Source organism: Capra hircus, chromosome 8, assembly GCF_001704415.2.
Source record: "Capra hircus breed San Clemente chromosome 8, ASM170441v1, whole genome shotgun sequence".
Lineage (NCBI taxonomy): Eukaryota > Metazoa > Chordata > Mammalia > Artiodactyla > Bovidae > Capra > Capra hircus.
The window spans coordinates 60,889,798-60,913,684 of record NC_030815.1 but is presented as its reverse complement, the minus strand read 5'-3'; the positions used below and the strand labels follow the sequence as shown (position 1 = coordinate 60,913,684).

At 36.3% G+C, this 23,887-nt stretch overlaps 1 protein-coding gene across 2 annotated transcripts in view; it reads right to left on the bottom strand.

Moving 5' to 3' along the window:
- Positions 1-19,107, bottom strand: part of ZCCHC7 (zinc finger CCHC-type containing 7) — a 247,837-nt gene extending 228,730 nt beyond the window's left edge. Inside the window, exons 1-2 of one of the 2 annotated variants that reach the window (XM_005683875.3) lie at positions 18,963-19,107; positions 13,381-14,011 (exon numbers count right to left, since the gene is read on the bottom strand). In XM_005683875.3, the coding sequence (XP_005683932.2) occupies positions 13,381-13,990 (610 nt within the window). In that variant the 5' untranslated portion in view covers positions 13,991-14,011; positions 18,963-19,107. The remainder of the gene's footprint in view (positions 1-13,380; positions 14,012-18,962) is intronic. The other variant, XM_005683874.3, reaches the window with a different exon arrangement.

Here is a 23,887-nt window from a genome sequence, read left to right as displayed (position 1 = left end):
TGGATCACTTTTCATCTCACAGATTATACCCTGATTTGATGGAAATACTAGAAACAAACACATTTTAGAGGTGATTTGTGTTTCTCAGTAGTTACATATGTACATCAAGTAAAGACTAATTAAACTATCAGTATACATTTTCTTCTTAGTTTGAAACTCACTGTTCTTTAAAAGAAATTGCTTCCTGAGGAATCATTTGGTAGAAATCAAAATGCAAGATACAGTAACTATAAAATAATAAAATAAAATTTCAATAATGCTCTTTTTTCCTGGTAACAGTAAATTCCGTAAATCAGTTTCATATTCTAGGAGCTCTAAAATTCACAAAAAACTACAACTATCAGACACAAAGAAACCCTGCCCTTACCCCAATTCCCAAAGTACTTAACAGACAGCAAGAAAGAGAATTTCAGATACTTCACTGTCATGGCATATAATCAATTAAACAAACACACCTAAAATTATGCATATCAAAATTAATTCTTTTTATCAATATTAGAAAGTTTCTTAGCCTATTAGTTAATTGTACATCATAATATCATTTTATGGCATGTTAGGAAATTATTACAATTTTAAATGCTAAAAAGGATCTTTTTATTACTGTAACATAATAAATACAAAATCCAGTTAAATAATGCTGTGTGATGGCATCTCACAAAATAAATGTAAAATAGAAGTAGCTTTGATCACATTAATTTGATATTTTAAAGTCTTCAGATATTAATGAAAAAGTATTTGTGGGAGATGTTAGGGCTAGAGAGCTCTACTTTTCCCTTACAATAGTAATGAATTATCCAATATTTAAATTGTCACAGCACTTCTCCAGGAATTTAATATTCAGCAGCATAAAGTTGTTTCATAAAACAAAATTCCTCATATTTGAAAAATAAGCATGTTTCGCAGGAATAAGCAAACTTTTAAATCTGGTTAAATGTGGTCAAGTTAAAAATGTATGTCCCTAGTCAAACGTATATTCATATGTCTATCTGAATATATACACACCATGGACAACAAATGCTAAAAAACAAAACTTGCATATCAGATTACAACTGATTCCCTGTGAATAAACTTCTGAATATAATACTTAAATTAAGAATTTATAGCAATACTGTACACTGCTAATTAGTATTTCTAGGATTTACTTAGTTCAACTATAACATTTTTATTCCAACAGTAGAGCAACTATGAAAAGAAAATTTCGGGATTAATAGTTTTCTATCAATTTCACGCACAGAGCTAATATATCTTTTGAGCTTCTCAGTTTTTTTGAGCAAAAATTAAACTGCTACTGCCATTAAGAGAACAAAACCAAGAACAAAATTAGTTTTTCACTTCTAGTCCCCATGGATCTAAGTCCACACAATAATTCTTCCCAATCTGCAAAACAAAACAAAACAATGCACAAATAGATGGGCTAAGGAAGAAAGATCAAAACGAAGAAACAAGTTAAAAAAAAAAAATCCTCTTTCCCTTTAGCAATCAACAAAACAACAAAAAAGAAAAAGTGGAAAAGTCACTGAGAATATATGACCATGTAAGCATGGGCACTCTTGCAGAAAACCAAGTCTGCAACCCAAAGCCATGGGAAATTTAAATTAGAGCAAACGGCCACAATAGGCAGGGAAATCTGTATAGATAAAAAGGGACTGCTAAGGTTGCAGGTATACTACTAAACAGCTTTTGAGGTTTCCAAACAAACTTTATTAGTTTTATTAATTTAAAAAATTATAAATAACCTATATCCACATGATACATAAAGAAAATAAAGTTTTTCCCCTTAAATCAAAATATACATATGTATGGGATATAGCTAAAGGAAGAAAAAGGATCCCCACTGCTTAATAGTGAGAATCAGCAAATCAGAAATTTGTTTTACAATTCTATCTCCTTCTATACTTAAATAATGTTAAGGCAGTTTAAAAATCTAATGAAAGGAAGAAAAGTCAGAAAGGAGACCCTTCGCTGCTGATGTTAAGTGGTGGCACAGTCATAGCTGAACACAACTCCTCTTGGACTACCCATAAAGAATTATACACCAAAGATAGTTTAACAAAAACTTGAAAATTAAGATGACCTGTGATACAACCATTATATTTCATCTGCTAAATCAGATAATAAAGGAAATTTCCCAAAATAGAGCATTTCAAACAGAATAGAGACTTATACAACATCCAAAGCAGTTATGGTATTAAGAACCAATACAAATATTCCACAATGGATTTTTTTTTTAATCAGTAACTCACCAATCTAGAACATTTAGGTTCAATATTATGAATGCTTTTAGGGGAAGTATTTCCTACACATAAAAACCAGTCACACTAGATTCAAATAAGAATACATTTATAGAAATACTTGTTATATTTATTCTCCCACAAATTTATATAATTTTTCAAGTCAACCAAAAGGTAGAGAAGATACAGGGTACCGAGTGTAGACCAAAATACTAATTACATGGGAGTGAGGTGATTTTTCAAAAGTGAAATTTTATTGAAGATTAAAATCGTCCTTAAAAGTGGAAAGTAATGCTATTTCTAAATAAAGCCATAGATAAAATTCATTTTTTAAAAAAATCAGACTAACAATAAAAAATGGTTAGTATACTATAAGGAGTTTCAAGATTAACATGGTTGCACAACTTTTCTTTATATAAAACCTTTCTTCAGTTAAATTTGTGAATTTATGTCCTGAATTCCTCTCACCTGACTTTTTTCAAAGCTTAATTTTTTAAATTACTTTATAAACCTTATGGATCAATCATAACCAGCCTGTTTCCTACATCTTCAGAGTTTCTCATTAACTAAAACTACAGGAAGAGTACTGAAAAGCTTTCTAGAAATTAGGGCTTTCTTTCCCTACAGTAGGTAATTCAGGTGCTAGTTACAAAGCAAAATCAAAAGTGACCTACGCACTTCAAGATACTACCAATAAAACATTTGCTCTCAATCAGCAGCTCTAAACAGCTATTCTTTCATCTTGAGATAATTATCAATTGACAATATATTTAGGCAAAAGCAGAAGGAAAGAGCACAAATTATTTTCTCATTATAGAGTTATGCTGTCTTCACTTAAAATATATTTGCAAGAGATGAGAATAAGAGTAGATGGTCTCAAGTCCACTGTGTACTAATTTTCAAAAGTACAACAAAAGTTGAAATTCTAAGGTAAAACTGTCATGGAAATAAAAGGTACACACATTTACCGGACAAGATCCAATTTTAAATAATCCATTATTAGACTGCCCTTATACTTGAATCTGAACATTTATTACAAAAATAATTTTATCCCCAGATTTTATATCTCTATCCAGATCTAATGATATCAGATCTAATGATATCAGATCAAGATCGAAAAACTAAAAAACAAGTCAAATCTATTCTTGTATATGTTAAGTACATCTATATAATTCAAAAAGAAAATATGACCTTGCACATGCTTGATGCTCAACTAAAATATTCCTTTTTATTAGTAGAATCAACAATAATCTGGCAAGTAACTCAAAATGCTAAAAACTTAACCATGAAAACACCTTTAATTTATAACAATGACTAAGAGATTTTAAAACTTTTGGTTAAAAAGCTTCCAATAAGTCAACATTTTTACTTCAATAAGTGTTAACAACCAAAAGGAAGTTAACAAGAGATTAGTAAATTAACCTGAAATTAAAGACAAATTTAGTAAAGTCTTATAAACAAGATCTACTTAAGAGATATAAATTATCTGAGTAGACTTCATTCTACTTCATTCTCCATTTCTGTACTTCTTTGGAAAAATGTTTGACAGTACTCATATGTGGTTCATATCAACTTTTACCTTCTGACCATATTATCTATAAACTAAACTTATCTTCTTAGATAAGTGATCTCTATAAGCAATAGATTATTTTTAGAGCAAACAGCTATAAGAATTTTATACTTAAGCACTCTACCCAGACATCAGGATTCAACTTCACATGACAATTAGTTAAGAATGAAAATCTTGCCATCTGATTTTATGCTTCTGCATTCCAAAACAAACAAACAAAAAAAAAACACCGACCTGTAAATGATTAATATTTTATGGCAAGTAAACATGATATTTTCTTAAGTAGTTCTCAACAAATTCAGTATGTCTTACATGAAAATCAAATCAGTTTCTATTATAAATGTCAAAAAAAAAAGTAAAATTTCATTATCTCCCTAGGTACTTATCACTGTTGAAAAGCTACTGCAAGTGAATTTAGACTAAAAGTCATAGGTTGACTCTGGAAGAATGCATACCTAAGTTGCTGATCAACAATGAAATCACAGAAATTAGCGACATACATTCCAAAATGTTACTAAAATCCAACCTAATGTTAAGCTGCCTTAACATTTCTGGGATTTCAAATGAGATTTTCAGTCTGCTGAACAATGGCCATAAAAGGCTTTCAAACTTCACTCCATTCACAAGTAAAGTTGAAATTGAACATTTTTATTTCTTCTCTCCTTAGGACAACTTCACCATGGAACAGTGAATAACACAGTTCAAGTCATTATGCTAACTGGAAATTAAATAAAAAGATGCCCTCACAAAAGTGAAGTGTAAAGTGACATGCTACAACTAGAGGCACAGTCCCACAGCAGCTTTAGGGACTGTGCAGTGCAGGCTCACACAGCTGGAAACACCAGGGAGGGAGTTCTCTGGCACTCTCAGTCACCAGAACTCTAACATGTGGCCATTTTTCAACTATAAGGCAGAAATTAAACTACACACCAATAAGAAGTAAGTCAAATAGCAACCCACTCTTATGAACTATTAAGCCATAAGATCTCTAGAAACTATGACTGACTGGTTAGCTGATGAACACAGAAAGGGGGGAAATACCACCTTAAGGAACTGAGGAGTACTGAAGGGAAAGTTTAATTTATTTTCATTTCCAAACTAACAGAATGTGTGCCTTTTACACGTTACAAGATGGTAAAGAAGAACACAAGCTACGAGAAGCTGAAGTTATATTTCAATACGTGCTCTACTTTGAACAGCCCTGCACAAAACACACATTTTAAGCAGCTGGTCATGTCCTTTGACTAACCTATGGCATCTGGTCCATCTGAGAAAATTTTTCTATCTGCCATTAAATTGCAATAAAATACCCAATTTTAAAAAGGAAAAGAAAAAGGAGACACACAAGCAAGAAACAAAAAAATACCAGAACAAAATAACCAAGAAATCTTCCAACAACATACGCAGAATAGAGGTAGCCTCTAAAAGGGCATGTTATTAAAATATTTAATCATATCTGCCACATATTAAACCATTAATTAAACATGAATGGTATGAAATACAGTTTTAGGGTTCTCAGCTTTGTTCTTCTTCCTTGCATTTAACCTGAACATTAAATCCTATCCATTCTTCAAGACTGAGTTCAAAGGGTTACTATTCAATTCATTCTTGTACTTAGCCTGTCTGTTTTTAAAAGTCTCAAACGTTCATCTGGAAACAGCTATGGACTGGGGGCATCTCTTGTATTGTAAAAATATATTTAACTTTGGAAATACAGTGAACTTCCTATGTTGTCGTGCCGTTTAAGGTTTCTAAAGGCAAGGACTACACAACAATTCTTGATTCCCAACAAATTAACAGTATAGTCCCTGTACACTATAAACCTTCAATAAGTAATAACTGGATTAATTTTAAGACTTCAGATTTAGGTTTTAACTAATAGATAATAAAATGTCACCAAATCAAAAAAATTTATTAAAATAAAGTGCCATACTAGAGACATGTTGTTCAAAAGCAATTTAGGTTCACAAAAAAATCTGAGAACTTTTAATTTAAAAAACCAAGTGGAAGCTAAATGCCCCATGCTTGCTATGGTAATAGTGAACTTATCTTGTTACATGAGTTTTGTCAAAATATTTTCCTACTACATTAAGTTAGTCTATCCATTGTTGCGTTTTAGCTTACAACCTTAATGAAATAAAATTTATTATTTTACCAATAAAGGAATTCCATTACCCAAAGTCACAGTTAGTCAACTATGGAGCTGTAACAGACCTAGTAACCTCCACCAACTGAGCGCCTATGTCCACTACCTCATTTCAGAAGTAAACCTTAAACTAGGACTTGAGGGATGAGTAGGTATCAGCCAGGCAAGATAGAAACTGATCCAGGCATATATAAAGACCCAGATCAAATAAAATGTGACATATTCGAAAAACTGAAATTCAAGGAGTTAAACCCCTAGACTCATATTTTAATTACTTATCAAGTCTTAGTTGAGTGCCTAATAAATGCCAGGAATTCAGCAATTGCCTCTAGATAAGTTCTTCAACTTCTGAAATTATATCCACAACTTTTATGTGTGTATTTTTTAAGGGTAAAAGGAACTTAACACAAAAAGTTAAAAGACTTGCTGCACTAAGTCATTAAAAGCCATAATTTTACTTCAATTTCAAGTCATGATTTTTCACTAGAGCCGTAATTTCACTTCAACCTCATGTAGTACTACGTAAAGAACACTATGTATACATTACTCTATACAACTAAATTCACCCACAGTTTTCTAGGTATACACTATGTGCCATATGCTGATGAACTAAAAGAGTGACATGCCAAATTGTACATACTGAAGGACTTCTACATTAATGTAAAATTCTATACCGTAACAATAACATACACTAGGAACTAAATAGGTTTATTCAACTTTTAAAAATGCTATACTCTTCATTCTTTAAAAGATATTTTCTTTTTAAAATCTGAACCTATTTAAAACTTAAACTAAATCTAAATTTTTCAAAATTATTAAAAGAGAAAGAAACAGTAAAAATGTAAAGCATGCTTCTGAAAGTGGACTTAGACTATCATACATTTTAAATTCATTTAAAAACTGTAACAAGTGTTGTATTCAATTATTTAAAGTTACTACTCATTCACTTCCAAAAAGTATTCATTATATGCCTAATGTGTCCAGCTTAGATCAATGTAGAAGATACAAAAATAGTCCACAGTCCTAGCCTAGAAATGAGAAATATCTTTAGATACTATTATGGACTGATCACCAGGATATACTGTTAAGAGAATAAAAGCAAGGTAGATCAAAGTGTAGATCATATGCTACCATTTACTTATATAAGGGGGAAGGAGGATATCAAGATATTTAAATATTTGCTTATATTTTTTTTAATGTAAGGACAAATCATCAATTTCCTCTTAACAGTTACCCCTAAGAGGAAGAGTGGGAACAGGATGAAGAATGGACAGAAAGCAGACTTCTCTAAATATTTTTTACCTAGTCTTGTTGATTTCAATTTAGAACCTTATAATTATTTTACATAATTATGCAACAAATTGAATTCTTTAAAGGTAATACTGGAAAATAACATATGAAAAGCAAAATGAAACAAACAAACCTATCTATATGTCTAGCTGATGGCACAATCACAGGGAGACACCTGAATTTAAACTTCTGGATAACTACTAATTCACAGGAAATACAGGGGACAGTGGAGCATGTTAAACACTATCACAAAACTCAGACTCAGGAAATTTTACAATTTCTACAAATTCTACAATAAACAACTCAGTCAGTACAACAACTAAATTATAAGGAAGGAAAAAAAAACACATAGAAGAAAGAGACAAAGGATGAACCTATAGATTAAAGGACACAAGTTATCACCCAATTATAATAAATAGATCTGATTCAAATAAAGTATAGGGAAAAAAATTAAGAGTCCATCAGGGAAATGTGAAGGCTGAATGGTCATTTAATGATAAAAGAATTATTGGTAATTTCTTTATGTGTGATAATAATGATTGTTTCTTAAAAAGAATAATTTTCTTTCAGAAATACAAATTAAAATGTATGGATGGATGGATACGTACATAAATGAATGATATGATATAATGACTGTGATTTGCTTCAAAGTAATATAGGGGCATGGAATTATATATGAGAAAAAATTGGTCATAAGTTGATAATTGTTGAAGCTGGTTTATGGAACACTGAAACTATTACAACATTCTACTTCTGTATACCTTAAAATTTCTATAGTAAAAAAAAAAAAAATCAACAATAATTTAACCACCACTCCTAGAGCTAGAAAAGTCCCTTTTCTATAAAGGAAAATAAGTTGGTGATTATTCATGTATAAACTCCTATAGCACTTACCATCATTCAGCTGTCTTATACAGTAATCCTTCCCCAAAGAGAGATTCCTCTCACAAATTAAAAAACATGCTTATTTCCTTTGGTGCATCTTTTCTTAAACCAAGAAACCTGTCTTTCTAGTAAATGCGTAAATCACAGGCTACTCCTATTGGGAATAATAAGTGAAAGTAAAGGGTGAAAATTTTAAAAGGAAGACAAATGACAGAGCAGGTATTGTTCACATAAACAAAACTTAGGAAAGAGTAAAAAAAGTAAAGGAAATGAAGTTTACTTCTAAGGTCTAGAAATAAACTCCTATATCCCTCGGTAGAAACAGCTGACAGCCATATGTAACACGTACTGAAGGCCTATGTTTTGGCATGGATTTATTATAAGCAGAGATCTTCATCATAAAGCTGCATATACAGAGGAAGGCTAGACTGAACACACTACCTAAGTCCTATATCCTCAAAGCCTCCTGGAACCCAAGGAAGCTAATCAACAACTTCAAATCAGAAAAGTTAAACATTTAGAGGAAGAATAAAAAGGGAAGAAATGTCTCCTGGTTGTATATTACTTGCCTTATTATGTATTCTAATTGTGTATTAAAGCAAAACAAACATTTACACACCTCACTGAAACTGAAGTAATGGGAAAGAGCCTCAAGTTTCCACAGAACAAGAACAGTGCTGTGCTGGTTACTATACATTTAGCAATAGTTAATGAAAAATATGGATCATCAGACCTTCATGTACTACCTCAAATTCACCAATCTTACTTTTTAAAAAGTTTTTCAAGTTTTCAACCACATCTATCCCCAGGATTTGGAAAGACCTAACTCCCATGCTTAAGAAGAGACTTCTGTCAATAACTTAAGCTTATTATATTTTGTCTCTTCATTGAAACATCAACACCACTCAATCAATATTTGAGCAATTAATGGAAAAAAAAGTAATATATATGGCAAAAAATTATTCTAAATATTACAAGAAGGCTTCTGAGGCAAAGACTTATCCTCAAGGAGTCATTAATCTCTTCTATCATATTGATATTTCAAATATGCCACAGTTTGGGGAGTTTGGGGAAGAGGGGGAATAGTACACATTGTTGTTGTTTAACAATCATCATCATTTCAAAAGCATGCCAGAATTTCCAAAAACTTTCAATGATATAAAAAAATATCTTCTCTATTTTTGAATGGGCTACTAATGATCAGAAAGGAAAGCACACTCAAAAAGGGATCAGCACTGAATATATTGCCTATTAACTGGAAAAACTGGATTATAGTATTTGTAGATCAAGGAAATAAAATAGGGGATATATAAATTTTTTTTAAGAATCTATAAGAGTGAAACAAATTAATTTACAGACTTGCAAAATTTGTTTCCATTTGATTAGAACAGAAAAAAACAAATCCCAGAAACAAAGAGTAGGGGTAAATTGTTTCAATATGGATGGTAGGAACATACACTGAATGTCTGGAATCAAGAATTACTTGGAATTACTTAGGTCTTGAATCAAATATTTTTACCAAAGTTGCAGAAAAAAGTGACATAAATTTATATACTACACATACATTAAACTTTAAAAGAATGGATACCTCTAAGATGAATCAATTTCTTTAAAAATTGTAAATGGATTAAAACATAAGGAAAATCTTATTTGAAAAAAAACATTCTAAAAAAACATAAGCCAATGTAAGTAATAACTATAAAAAACAAAGACTAGGAGATAAAAACTAAGAAATAACAAAGAGTCTGCCAGTAAATCAAACAGAAATGTGCAACATGACAAGTCATTGTAAAAACCACTGCAGTTAATTGGAACCCTCATATATATTACCGGTGAGGACTTACAATGGCGCAGCTACTGTGGAAAAGTCTGGCAGTTCCTCAAAAACTGAAACATAGAAACATCAATAATCCTATTCCTAGTTTATACCCAAAAGAATACCCAAAACAAGTATTCAAATAAATACTTGTACATGAATGTTCACAGTGGCACTATCCACAACAGCCAACAGGTAGAAACACAAATGTCCATCAACAGACAAATGGATAAACAAAATGTAGGTATATACATACAATGGAATATTATTATTTGGCCTTAAAAGAGGAATGAAGTATTGATACATACTACAATATGCATAAGCCTCCAAACATTATGCTAAGTGAAAGATGCCAGACACAAAAGGTCACATACTGGATGATGCTATTTACATAAAATATCCAAAACAGGTAAATCCATAGAGAGAAAGCAGGTTTGTGCTTGTCAGGGTCTGAGGCAGGACGCTATAAGGTGTGACTATTCAATGGGTGCAGGGTTTCCTTTGGATGTGGTGACAGTATTTGAGGGTTTCCCTTGGATGTGATGAAAATGTTTTGGAACTAGATACAGGTAATGGTTCTACAACACTGTGAATGTGCTGTTGCTGCTAAGTCGCTTCAGTCGTGTCCGACTCTGTGCGACCCCATAGATGGCAGCCCACTAGGCTCCCCCGTCCCTGGGATTCTCCAGGCAAAAATACTGGAGTGGGTTGCCATTTCCTTCTCCAATGCATGAAAGTGAAAAGTTAAAGTGAAGACGCTCAGTCCTATCTGACTCTTAGCGACCCCATGGACTGTAGCCTACCAGGCTCCTCCGTCCATGGGATTTTCCAGGCAAGAGTACTGGAGTGGGTTGCCATTGCCTTCTCGATATGTGCTAAATGCCTCCAAATTGAACCTTTAAAATGGTTAATTTTATGTTAATTTCACCCCAATAAAAATAAACAAATGTAATACAAATAGTCCCTCTCCAAAATACAGTTAAAGACAGACATGCTTCTTACTGTCTACTTATAACATAAAATACTAAAACTGTTTTCCAGAGATGTTTCTACATACCTAATTACCAACTTCTTTTCTAAAAGCCAAACCTGACAAACCCATAATTCCCTTTCCTCTAGAACCTCATCTCCCTATGGTTCAGCTACTCTTAACCCCATCCTCACCACCCATATCAATCCCTGACATTTTGCCTTGAGAAACTCTAGTCCCAGTATGAACCACCACCCACTTAACCTGCTCCTCTTTCTGTGGAAAGATCAACTTTCTTTTCAATTTATCAAGCTTTTCAGTACGTAAATGTGAAATAACAATAAGATACCCAAATGGAAATATTCAGCATGGGGGACACAGAGAATCTGAATTCAAGAAAAGCGGCAGATCATCATGAACACATTAGTACTTGATGAAACTAGGTGTCACCTTAGGGGAAAGCAATTTAGAGAAAGGATAGGCTAAATGCTTGTTCTGATGTTCTGCAAAGTTTTGCCTAACCCTGGATCATTCCCTAGATATTACTGGGAAAAGTTATGAAATCCTTCAAAATGAGTTCATTACAAGCTCAAATTGTTTTAATTTTGTTTGAACTCTACTTCTAAGCAATTCTTTTATTCTCTTACTGTTGAATTGTTAGTGCAATGATTTCCAATCTATGGGCTTTAGACTCCTGGGGAGCTGTAGAATTAGTTATCACAACAGGTAGCAGCAGTATGCATTACATAAGGCCATATACATGGGAAATGGGCCTTACATACTATTTTTCAAATGTGTAGACAATGTTGTGGTTAATAAAATACAAAGTCATGTACGAGTGTACTGAATACCTTTTTGCTAACAAGCATTTTCTCAATTAACAGGTATTAAAAATATAACTATAGTCATGTGTGGGGCGGGGAGGGTCCACAAATTCTGAAGTTTAAAGAAGTTGTCATCTTCAAAATATTGGGATCCACTGCCTGAGAGTACTCCCCATAGCACCAAAACATCCTTCCCACACTCTAAGCCTGTAAGTACCCTGACCCACTTCCACTTTCATTTTCCCAAGAAAATCAAACACATCTTCATATATTCCCTCATTTATCTCAATCCATCTGAATTTATTCTTTCTTTTCCACTTCTATATTTGATAATTTAGCAATTAAATATCTTTCTAAGACTAATTCAGACATACATACATACCTGATCCCTTCTCTGACTTACCTCCCCTATTCCAATCCACCAAATAGGTTTAATCTCTCCTTCTTCAAGAAATTTCCCCTTCTACCTGAAAACATTATCAAACCTCTCTTTTCCCTGATAAAACTTTACCTGACTCTGCTCTATGTTCTACCTACTAGTCTATCTCTTCTTCCTTTTGCTATCAAATTCTCAGAGCTGGCCTCCTAGCCTGAGCTAGACACCTGTTTTTTAAGATTCTGTTGAAATAGCCATCTCATTTCTTCAGGTATCATGGCTGCTCTCTTAAACAAGGGCAAAATTAAGTAGTTAGGAAGTAGGTTTCCTATGGATTGGAAACCTAAAATATTTCCCATCTGGCTCCTTAAAAAAAAAAATGTCTGTTAATCTCTGGGGCTTCAAAGCATCATTTATATTCAATATCATCATTTTCCTCTGAGAACAAGAGGGTACCATTAAAGGTTTTGGAGCAGCAATACACTTAAGACTTTAATACTGAGCAAAGGGTATTTGAAGACTACTGATTTAACAGTGTACAGGGAGGATGTAAAAGATCATTTAAGAAAATATTGCAAGAGACTACGCATTACACATAAAGGGAGCAAAATGAAAGGGACTTTTTAACAGGATAAGCATCAATACTAGCTTACTACATGTGACAGAGGAAACAAAACTAACACCAAAATTTCAATTCTCCATGGTGTGGCTCTCAGAATCTACATTCTCTTCTACAGTCTACTGTAGACTTACAGCTCTTCATAGTTCCTACATTACTGATTGTAGAGTTCCTAAAAATCTTAATACTAATTCCGTATCTTCTATGTACCAGGCATTCCACATGCTTGCTATATGCCTATCTCCTGAGAAAGCAAATCATTGAGCAAAAGGCAGAACCAAGAGAGTTGGCCAATGAGAGCATAGAGCCAATGTCAGAGGTGGATGGAGTACTCACCTGTGGTACCAAGCAGAGAGAGAGGGGAACTAAGACTGCACGTCCAGAACTGGCTCTAGCCAAACAGGAAGAAACAGTTATGAATTTGCTTACAGCAGAAGCAGAGTGTCTTTGATATCCTGACATACTCTTTCTGATGTTCAGACAGACCACCATTAAAGTAGATTGGTAAGAAAGTCTCATGAGAAACAAGCCAAAAAACAAGACAAAAAGGTGAGGAATTAAATGGAACAGACCCTAATGGTCTTTTGTCTAGGAAAAGCAGTCTTCCTCATTAAAGACGATACTACTTTTCAAATGGCCAATATGATACTAACCTTCATTAACAGACTTTTCACATCCCACAAGATTGAGAAGGATATCGTCATCTTTATCATCAACTTCACATCCCAGCAGCATCCAACTTTCCACATTATCACTTTCTGAAATGGTGCTCTCTTCCTCTTCACTTGAACTGACTTCTATAATCATGACCTCCTGGATTGTACCCGATCTCTCTCCAGGGTTAGATTTCTCAATATCCCTCTTGCACTTCTTATCTGCTAAATCATTAGAATGAAGAGAAGCAGGAGAACCTTGGGTCTTGTCTTTTGCATGGACTCTAAAATTCTTTCTTTCACATCTATAAATACTATCTTCATCAGACAGTGTGATGACCTCTGACCCATCTGACAGTTGGATGACCTCACTATCTGAAAGGACAATTAAATTCTTTTGATTTGGTTTACTACTGAATGATTCAGAATTCCCAGAGTTCCTCTCTTCATGTTCTTCCTCCCTCATGACATTATCAAGGTCTTGGGCATAATGAACTTGGCTGTAGAGCTGAAATTCCACCTCACTGTCAACACTCAGTTCACTAGATGACTCTTCACGATAAAGCTCATCTTCATATGCTTCTATGGTCTCATAACCACCAAACATCATGGAAAGCAGTAAACTTTGATGCTGTAAAAAAGAAAGTCACACAAAGAACATATTTTAACAGCTCAGATCATGCCTGTATAGTGCATAACGATACCACCTCTTAGATCTAACTTTTGTGAAGGTCATCAGTTTTCTCAATGACATATTAAAAAAGACTTTTCTCTTAGGGTAGTACCATTTTTCAAAGCTTTCTAAATTCTGTTATGACCCACTCTAATAATGCCCATCCCTCCCAAATGAAAATTACCACTAACAACAGAATTACAATTATATAATATTAATGGAAATGTTGTATTTCACAAGTATGTTAGAAAGAAAAAACAGGCTGAGATCCACTGTTTCAGACACCCATCATTTTTTTTTCCAAAATGCTAAAAATCACAAAAATATTTTAGGTCATTTTCACTACTGTCCCATCCATTCATCATCTTTTCCCTGGTTCTGTATCCATCTTTTCAGGTATACATTCTCACACAGGATATTACTTCAATTATAACTGAAATCTACAAAGGACATAATTATCTTATTTACTGCCTTGGTATATATTTTTAGTCTCAATTTAAAAATTAATCCTATGGCTTCCTGATCTTTCACCAAAAGAATACATAAAAATATCTAATAGGGAGTTCCCTGGCAATCCAGCGGTTAGGATTTAGCTCTTTCACTACCATAGGCTCAGGTTCAATCCCTGGTGGGGGAACTAAGACCCCACAAGCCACACGGTGCAGCTAAAAATTTTAAAAATATGATAAACCTAGTTTGTTTCTGTGCTATCTATAAAGATATGTATGAAATACAAACTAATCAAAGACCTAAAATTGAGGTAAAACTCAGCTTTAGGAGCACTTTACTTTCCTACTGCAAGTATGTTAAATCCTGCTCATCTCTCAATTCAGTTTAAATATTATTAATACTTCTTCAGAGAAGCTTTCCTTTACCCACCAGGCTAAACTGTCTCGCCTTTAAACATTTCCACATCATTTCAAAACATTCACATTTCTAATTACTAATACAATGTAAATTTCCCACAAGCACAGAGCACACACCCCAGGAGGGCAGGAACTATATGCACTTTATTAAACAAGGGATCCCCAAAGCCACACAGAGTAACTGGCATTTATCAAGGTTTCTATCAATGGCTGTTGACTAATGAATGAATATATAAATAATATCATCAGGAATTTGTTTTAAAGCTCTAATAAATCTAATATGTGCCTTGTGCTAGTGCTCAGTCATGTCTGCCTCTTTGCAGCCCCATGGACTGTAGCCTGCCACGTTCCTCTGTCCACAGGATTTTCCAGGCAAGTAAGTATACTGGAGTGGGTTGCCATGCCCTCCTGCAGAGGATCTTCCCAACCACAGGAAGCCTGTGTCTCCTGCACTGACAGGCAGACTGTTCACCAGTGAGCCACCTGGGAAGCCCTTAATATATGTCTAAGATATGAACATTATGGTGAGATGAATTTTGTAGTTGTCTCCAACTATTTCAAGGATTCTCACATTATCAACCAAAAATCTACACAGATGTTTTGATTAGGTACTAATGGAACACTAATCAAAATGAAAGTGCTGGGGAAAAACCCTTTTTTGTTAAAAAATCATGGACAGTCTAGAGAACAATTAACAATGATAATTTATCCTTTCTACTCTGCTTTTAGCTACAAAGTATTTAGAAAGACTAGTTGTTTTCTTAGCTCTCTGCCCAAAATGTCAGGGTACTTTTGGTGATACAACCTGCTGATTTCAAGAATCAAATGAACATGAGGAAAAAATGTACTACACCCATGCTGGACTTTCTTGTTTTACAGAAACAAACAAACTTTTGCTGTACACCTTAAACCTTTACAATGTTGTGTGACAATTGTATCTCAATAAAGCTGGGGTGGGGGTCGGGGGAGGATGATCGAAAGTTCTGAGTCAACAATACTATACAGCATATTTGAGGGCTAATCAGAGTGTAAATCTTACACTTTCTAATCACACACAAAAAAGGCAAATATGTGAGGTGATGGATGTGTTTGTTAATTAACCTTAATGCAGTAATCATTTCACAATATATACATACATCAAATCACTATGTTGTACACTTTAAACATACACAATGTTATTTGTCAATTTCTCTCAGTAAAGTTGGGGGGACCCAAACTCTCTATGCCTTTTTTTTTTCCTTCTAAAAGGTACAATATATCTGTTCCCTTCTTGCACTGCCCTTTAGGTTGCTATGCTGTTGTTGTCATATAAGTTGAATGTGGCTGTCTGAATGATAATGCTCATAGCATTTATCAGTTCATATTGAAATGTTAGCCTCAGAGGAATTCAAATAAAAGATGAATCCTTTCCTTTTTATTTAATAGGTAAATTAATTCTAAAAGAAGTCAAAGGAATTATGCTTCCTTCAAAATCCTCACTGGATCCATCCTGAGGATCCAGTGTGGACTTAAGATAAAACATAATTCCAGTGCAGCACAGAAAAAATTAAAGAGCTAAATTACAGAGTTACAAATTTGTACTACTCTGGAGCCATCCCAAAGGAAAGGGATTAAGAATAAATAGAGCCATAGGCACACCTGTGAATGTATGCCAAAAATAAACTACAGAAATAAAAACAGACTTCCTTGGGTCTAAGGGTTTATCTCTTTTCCTGAAATGTAGAAAATGAATTTAACAATTTTGCCCCTATGGCCTTTAAGAGGATTTTGTACCTTCTGTACTGAAAACTGTGCTCAGCATAACCTGCTCTTCTACTTATGTAGCTTATATTTCCCAGAGTAAAGGTTTGCCTGAGGCTGTGTTGGTTTATGTTACTACCTTAATTACACTCAAATGCATTAATTTTCTTTTTTTAATGTATACTCAGAGGACAAATATGAAAAAGCATACATGTTTCTAACTTTTAATTTAGAAGGACTTCTCGGCTTTTTGATTATTGTATACAATTCTCAGGCATACTTAACTAGATAACAAAGTCCCTATGAGAGTCACAAAATTTTAAATCTGGAAGAGACTTTTCAGAGTATCTCATACAATCTTCTCAATTTATATATAAGGAAACTTAGGTCCAAAGAAATAAAGAGGCCTACCCAAAGTTATTTACCTGGTTAAGAAACACATTTCCCTGATTCTCAACCAAATGTTCACTAACATTAAAAAATCAACAATTTCAAATAAAGATTAAAAAAAAAATTCCTTCAAAGCTATATATGCATAACACCTAAATTTATCTCACAAATATCCACTTTATTTCCCAGTAGAGTTTAAAAACTATGAAAGAGGCATTTTAACTGGAAAGAAAAGCATACATTGTCAGTTTACTATCCAAGAACATCCCAAGTTTGTATTCAGACAATAAATAGCAATGCCACAAGCAAAAAAGATGGCTCTTACGTAAGAGAATAACTGCAAAGCCTCTCGCCATTCAAAGGTAGGAGCAGTATTCATTCACTGAAATTTTTTAAACTAGACAACTTAAAGCTTATTTAAGCTTTCAGATTTTACTGTACCATCTTTAAAACCAACATTTCTACTCTTACAGTCTACTAATTGGTCACTTCAGTCTTGTTATTTCTTTTCAAAGAACTTTTAGCCTATGTTTCTTTTTGATGAGATGTTATCCATCTCAAAGAAATTTAAATGAAATTCACATCTTGATTTTAAGCCTAGCTTTCATTAGAACATGATTAATAGTTTAATTTCAACTTAAAATTTCAGACTTACTCTTAGTGAGCTATCCTGACAATGACAGATTTGAAACACTACTGACTCTAGTGTTATATTTTCTGTCCACTCTTCAAATAAGATTTTCACTAGGAAGTAAATCAAACTGAGATAGCGAACCCGAATGTGGGAAACAATGGTCACAAAAAAATCAGAATACAAGAGGTTGGTAGGAGAAAATAATGCTTAATTTATTCAGACAAGTCCAGCTGTTCCTGACATAAAGTCTTTACAGAATAACTAATTTTATCACAACACTTTCTTCACCCTCAGCCTTCTTCCTTATGCTACACAGTATCTTAATCTTTGAAGCTATTTTACAACCCTCACTTTCACGTCTTCCTCGGTTAATTCAGCACTCTCAGATTCTCTTGAAAGCAGCCATAGTGAACTGTCCTCAAAGCACAATACTGTCTGAAATACACAAAGCCTAAATATTTAAAACCCAAAGAGTTTTCGAAGAGACCTGAAAGTGATTAAATTGAACGCTCTCATTTTATACATAGAGAAACAGGCCCTGAGAAGCTTATTTATTCATTGAGCCTTAAAGATCTCCTAATTCTATCCTGTAATCTGAAATAAAAGTAAATACACGCTAGAAAAGATTTCTAAGAATTTTAGAGTCACCAGTTGTGGAGCCGCCCCTGGAACTCAGGCCTACTGCCTCTCACTCGGCCAGTTTTCCCACAACACCTGCGGCTCCTAAAGTTTAAGTTAACTGCCGGCTCCCAGGATGTGAAGGATAAAAGGAAGGCATCGGCGAACACAGCGCAGGTCTCCTTGTTTCACATGCGGGAAGGGGCCCAATCCTCGAAATTTTCCTGTCCCAACAGCTACAGCTGCTGCTTCTGACAGCTGAGGTTGGACTTGGTCCAGGACTGTTCGGTTCTCAAAAGCCGACCTCTCTTCGCGTTTAATTGACAGACCAGCTTTCCTAAAAGAGGAATCTCTGGGGGTTGTGGAGGTAAAGTAGGCAGGAACGCCACTCCCCACCAAGGCCACGGGCGCTCAGCCATTTCTGAACCACGGCCTCAGGCCTCGGAGCGGCAGAGAGAGGCGGACACCACAGCGGGTCCGCGGAGTTGCGTGGCGCAGAGCTCGACTGAGAGGCCACGAGACGAGCCCCGCCACGAGTGAGGGAAAAACCGGGACACGGAGGCCGGCGAAGAGACACGCGCTAGTTCCACAGCCTAGCGGGGAGGCGGGGGGCGGGCAGGGGCACCCCGGCCATGGACACCTTGGGGTCCGTCACACATACTCACTGCCGCGGCTGCGACCAGGAAGCACCAACCAGGAACCAAAACGCGTAGAGGGACGGGGAGGGGCGAAGACAAATGAGGTAAGGAAACGGCGTCCGCGCGGACCCACGAGGAGGGAAGGCACTTCCGGTGAAAACAGAGCTCCTGGAAGTCGTCTTCTGTCCCCGCCCACTCCTCGCCTCCAGTAGACGTGCGTAACAACTATTAACCCTTTGCCTTCCCCGCATATAGTCTTTTATTTGTTTGCCTTTATTTGTTTGCTCAGGACTTGCCTGAGCACGTGAAAGAAACGGCTTCTTTCACAAGTATCTAGGCTGAATCTGTGTTAGGGAATAGCATGTTTGAAGGACCTGCACAAGTGATAAGCTACTTACCGAGCCAAATCTAGGAGAGTTAGCACTTTCCGTGCTGGAGATAAACACTACATCTCCCATGATGCTCCAGGGCGAGGTTTAGACCAGGCTCCGCCTTCTCCCAGATCTCAGGGACCTTGTGCCACGTGGCGCGGGAGCGGATCTGAGAGCCAGGTACTGGACGAGGGCTGGTACAGCAGGAGGCTTCGGATCCGGGGAACCCCAGAGAGGGAAAAGCCTCTTTGAGAGCGCCTGGCTTCTAGATCCTTCTCTCTTGAGCTAGATGATCCTAGGCAAGCCCCTTCCATGTCTAAGTTGAAGTTGAACTTAGTTTACCCTGGGGCGCTTTCGGCTCTTTTTTATACTATAATAGAAGACAACAGATTTAATTATTTGTGAACCTTTAAGAACTGCACACTTGCTAAAGATTGAAGTTAGTACTGGTCCTTTGGAAGCCTCAGGCAGCTACAGATTGTGCTGGGAGTCCCTGACTTTGGGTTTCTCTTCTTGCAAATTATTTTAGTTATAAACTCACTGGCCATCTTTAGCAGTTCGTTGGTCTTTGACAACAGGCTTGAAAGATAATCTTAACACTGATTAATTTTGGCAACATTTATTTGAACATATAAAGGAATCAATCCTAAAGGAAATCAGTCCTGAATATTCATTGGAAGGACTGATGCTGAAGCTGATGAAACTCCAATACTTTGGCCACCTGATGCGAAGAACTGACTCATTTGAAAAGCCCCTGATGCTTGGAAAGATTGAAGGCGGGAGGAGAAGGGGATGACAGAGGATGAGATGGTTGGATGGCATCACCAACTCAATGGACACGGGGGAGCCTGGTGGGCTGCTGTCTATGGGGTCACACAGAGTCGGACACGACTAAAGTGACTTAGCAGCTGGTCTCATAGAGCTAGAGTCTACCAGAGAAGCAGAATACAAACAGTTAATTATAGTCAGAGTTTGATCTGGAAAATAATTAGAAATGTTAGTTAACATTATGGTAAGTGCTAGGAAGGAAGACAGGATACAGTGAAAAGATAAAATCGGTGGACCCACCCGTTTTGCAGGAAGCCCAGGTGGTGCAGTGGTAAAGAATCCACTTGCCAGTGCAGGAGATGCAGGAGATAGGGGTTCAATCCCTGGGTGGGGAAGACCCCTGGAATAGGAAATGGCATCCTGCTCTGGTATTCTTGCCTGGAAAATTCCATGGACAGAGTGACCTGGCTGGCTACAGTCCATGGGGTTGCAAAGAGTTGGATTTGCCTGAGCGCGGGCGCGCGCGCACACACACACACATACAGATTTTGCAGAGGAGGAATCAGGCCAAGAAATGAGCCACAGAAATTACTAGATTTTTAGGTAATGTATATTTGTGTGGAAAAAAAATGTTTTCTTTTAAAAAACAATATACTGAGCTTTTATCGTGTCAGTCTTATGTCTATAAATTTACCACATATAAACTTTGAAATTTTAACAACTATTTGAGGTTGAGAGTTTTAAAAAAGGGAACAGATTCAGAAGCTAAGTAACTTGCCCAAGGCCACATAGTTAAGAAATGTTCCTATTTACTGTGCCCAGTCCTCTCTTTTTTCTATTACTGTTACTCCTGCACTCAACAAAGATTTGGTAAGTTCATACGCTTAAAAATGCTTTAATTACTCCTGGCAGGTTATGTCATAAAACCTAGAGTTGTTTGGATAGCATGAAGAACACTTCATGAGCTGACATCTGCCTACTTCTTCACTGCCAAGTTGAAGACTGGGCAGTTGCTGCAATGACACTATGTTCTATCCTACCTTTGCCTTTACAGAGAGCACCCCTATAGCCGATAAAGTCCACCCTACTCTGCTGAACACTGGGTCTTCAAGGAAACCTTCCAACTCAGACAGAGAGAACAAACCTGCCTTCACTGGGCTTCCCTACACTTTGGAGAAACCTCCATCAAGGCAGTTGTGTTTCTCTTAAAATTGTTTCCTAACTGGAGGATGGGCTCCCAGAAAATAGAAATAGATGTTTTGTCTTTGTATCTTCACCAGCTAATATAGTGCTTGACAGACAACACTCAGTAATGGTGTTAAAGGAATATGGATGTGTATCAAGCTGTCAGTTCAGTGGGAAACCTTGTCATGACTCCAAATAACTGGAATGCAGTGTAGTGCTCCATGATACTAAGATGATGTAAAGAGCTGCAGGGAGCTCAGGGATGTGGAGATTTCTAACCAAGGAGAGTAGTGTATATATACACACAGCCTGCCTTTACATGGTGAGATCTCATTTAGATGGCTCTTAGAAATCATGAGAATTAGTCTCCTATTGTGATGGGGAAACTGAAACCAACAAGGGAAGAGACCTGCTGAGAGTCACCTGGCAGAGGCAGAGCTGTATGTATCATCCAGGTCTCTGAGGCTCTCCCCACACATAGTATTTCTCTTTCTACCTCACACTGTCTCTGCTCCACACCTCTTGAGATCGCAGGTGGCAGCATGCATGAATATCCTGGAGCCTCTCTTACAGAGAATGTTCTAAAGAATCCATTCATTTGAAAAAGGAAGCACCTGCTTTCCCCATGGCAGAAAGCTGCTGCAGAGGGCAGGCAAGGTGGGGGATATAGGGGAGCAGGATCTGGGTAAGTGACTTGTCCTTACTCTTCCATTGCAGACAGAGGTGCTACCTACTTTATTTTCTTCTAGTACCTAGAACCTCTGAAAATTCACTAATCATTTTGACCTTTTACCAGTTGCCTTTCCATTGCTATCTATTCAGGAAAGTCTACCGTGTAACAGGCCCTTGTGAGCCACTTAGGTATATTGTTTCTTAGATATATTATAAGGGAGTGTTAGCCCATTTCATTAGTGTGGAAATTGTGAGTTGGTGAGGTCATGTGACTTCCTCTAAATTGCACAGCTGGGATTCAAACTCAAGTCTTGTGTCATTCCAAAACCTATGCTCTTTTCTATACCCAAAGCTGCCATTCAAAGCTAAACTCAAGGGTGAAGATCGTGATGAACTGCTCCTATCTTCCCAGCACTTAACCCAAGGCAGAGTACCCAGAGATAGCAAGTTCCCAGAGATAGCTTGTGGAATGAGTGGACTCAGCGTGGAATGTTTGCCAAATGAAGACCTGGGTACAGTTTGAACAGTGGTATGAAACAGAAAAGGAGGGAGCAGCTGGCTGCCTAGGGTAAGTAAAAAAGCCTCCTTCTGCAGAGGAGGCCAAGTAAGTGGTTAGTAAAACAACAGTCCAACATTCCATCTGCAAAGAACACCAATATGCCATTCACAGATGAAATCCAAAAGGCTGTGAACTACAATCAGAGGTATTCAGCATCACTAATAATCAGAAAAATGCAAATGACCTCATACACTGTGGATAGAAATACCAGTTGGAAAAGCCTTTTAAGGGAGCTAGTTGACAGGATCCATCAAAATTGTGAATTATGTTCTTAAATATATGTAGAAAGATTGTGATAGAAAGGAAAACAACATAAATGTTCATCAATAGGTTTAGTTGCTTGGTCTTGTCCAACTCTTGTGACCCCATGGTCTACAGGCTCCTCTGTCTATGGAATTGTCCAAGGCAAGAATACTGGAGTGATTTGCCATTTCCTTCTCCAGGGGATCTTCCCAACCCAGGGATTGAACCTGGGTCTCTTGCATTGCAGGCAGACTCTTTACCAACTAAGCCCTAGGGCATGAAATAAACAAGGATATAGCTATACTATTTTTTTATATTATGCTGCTTTTAAAAGAATGTGATAAATCAGAATATACTTACGTAGAAAGATCTCCAAGACATACAGTTGAGTGAAATAGACAAATTGCAGAGCAGTAGGTATATTTTGCACTCATCTCACACGCTAGTAAAGTAATGCTCAAAATTCTCCAAGCCAGGCTTCAGCAATACGTGAACTGTGAACTTCCTGATGTTCAAGCTGGTTTTAGAAAAGGCAGAGGAACCAGAGATTAAATTGCCAACATCCGCTGGATCATGGAAAAAGCAAGAGAGTTCCAGAAAAACATCTATTTCTGCTTTATTGACTATGCCAAAGCCTTTGATTGTGTGGATCACAATAAACTGTGGAAAATTCTGAAAGAGATGGGAATACCAGACCACCTGACCTGCCTCTTGAGAAATCTGTATGCAGGCCAGGAAGCAACAGCTAGAACTGGACATGGAACAACGGACTGGTTCCAAATAGGAAAAGGAGTACGTCAAGGCTATATATTGTCACCCTGCTTATTTAACTTATATGCAGAGTACATCATGAGAAACCCTGGACTAGAAGAAACACAAGCTGGAATCAAGATTGCTGGGAGAAATATCAATAACCTCAGATATGCAGATAACACCACCCTTATAGCAGAAAGTGAAGAGGAACTAAAAAGCCTCTTGATGAAAGTAAAAGAGGAGAGTGAAAAAGTTGGCTTAAAGCTCAACATTCAGAAAATGAAGATCATGGCATCCGGTCCCATCACTCCATGGGAAATAGATGGAGAAACAGTGGAAACAGTGTCAGACTTTATTTTTTGGGGCTCCAAAATCACTGCAGATGGTGATTGCAGCC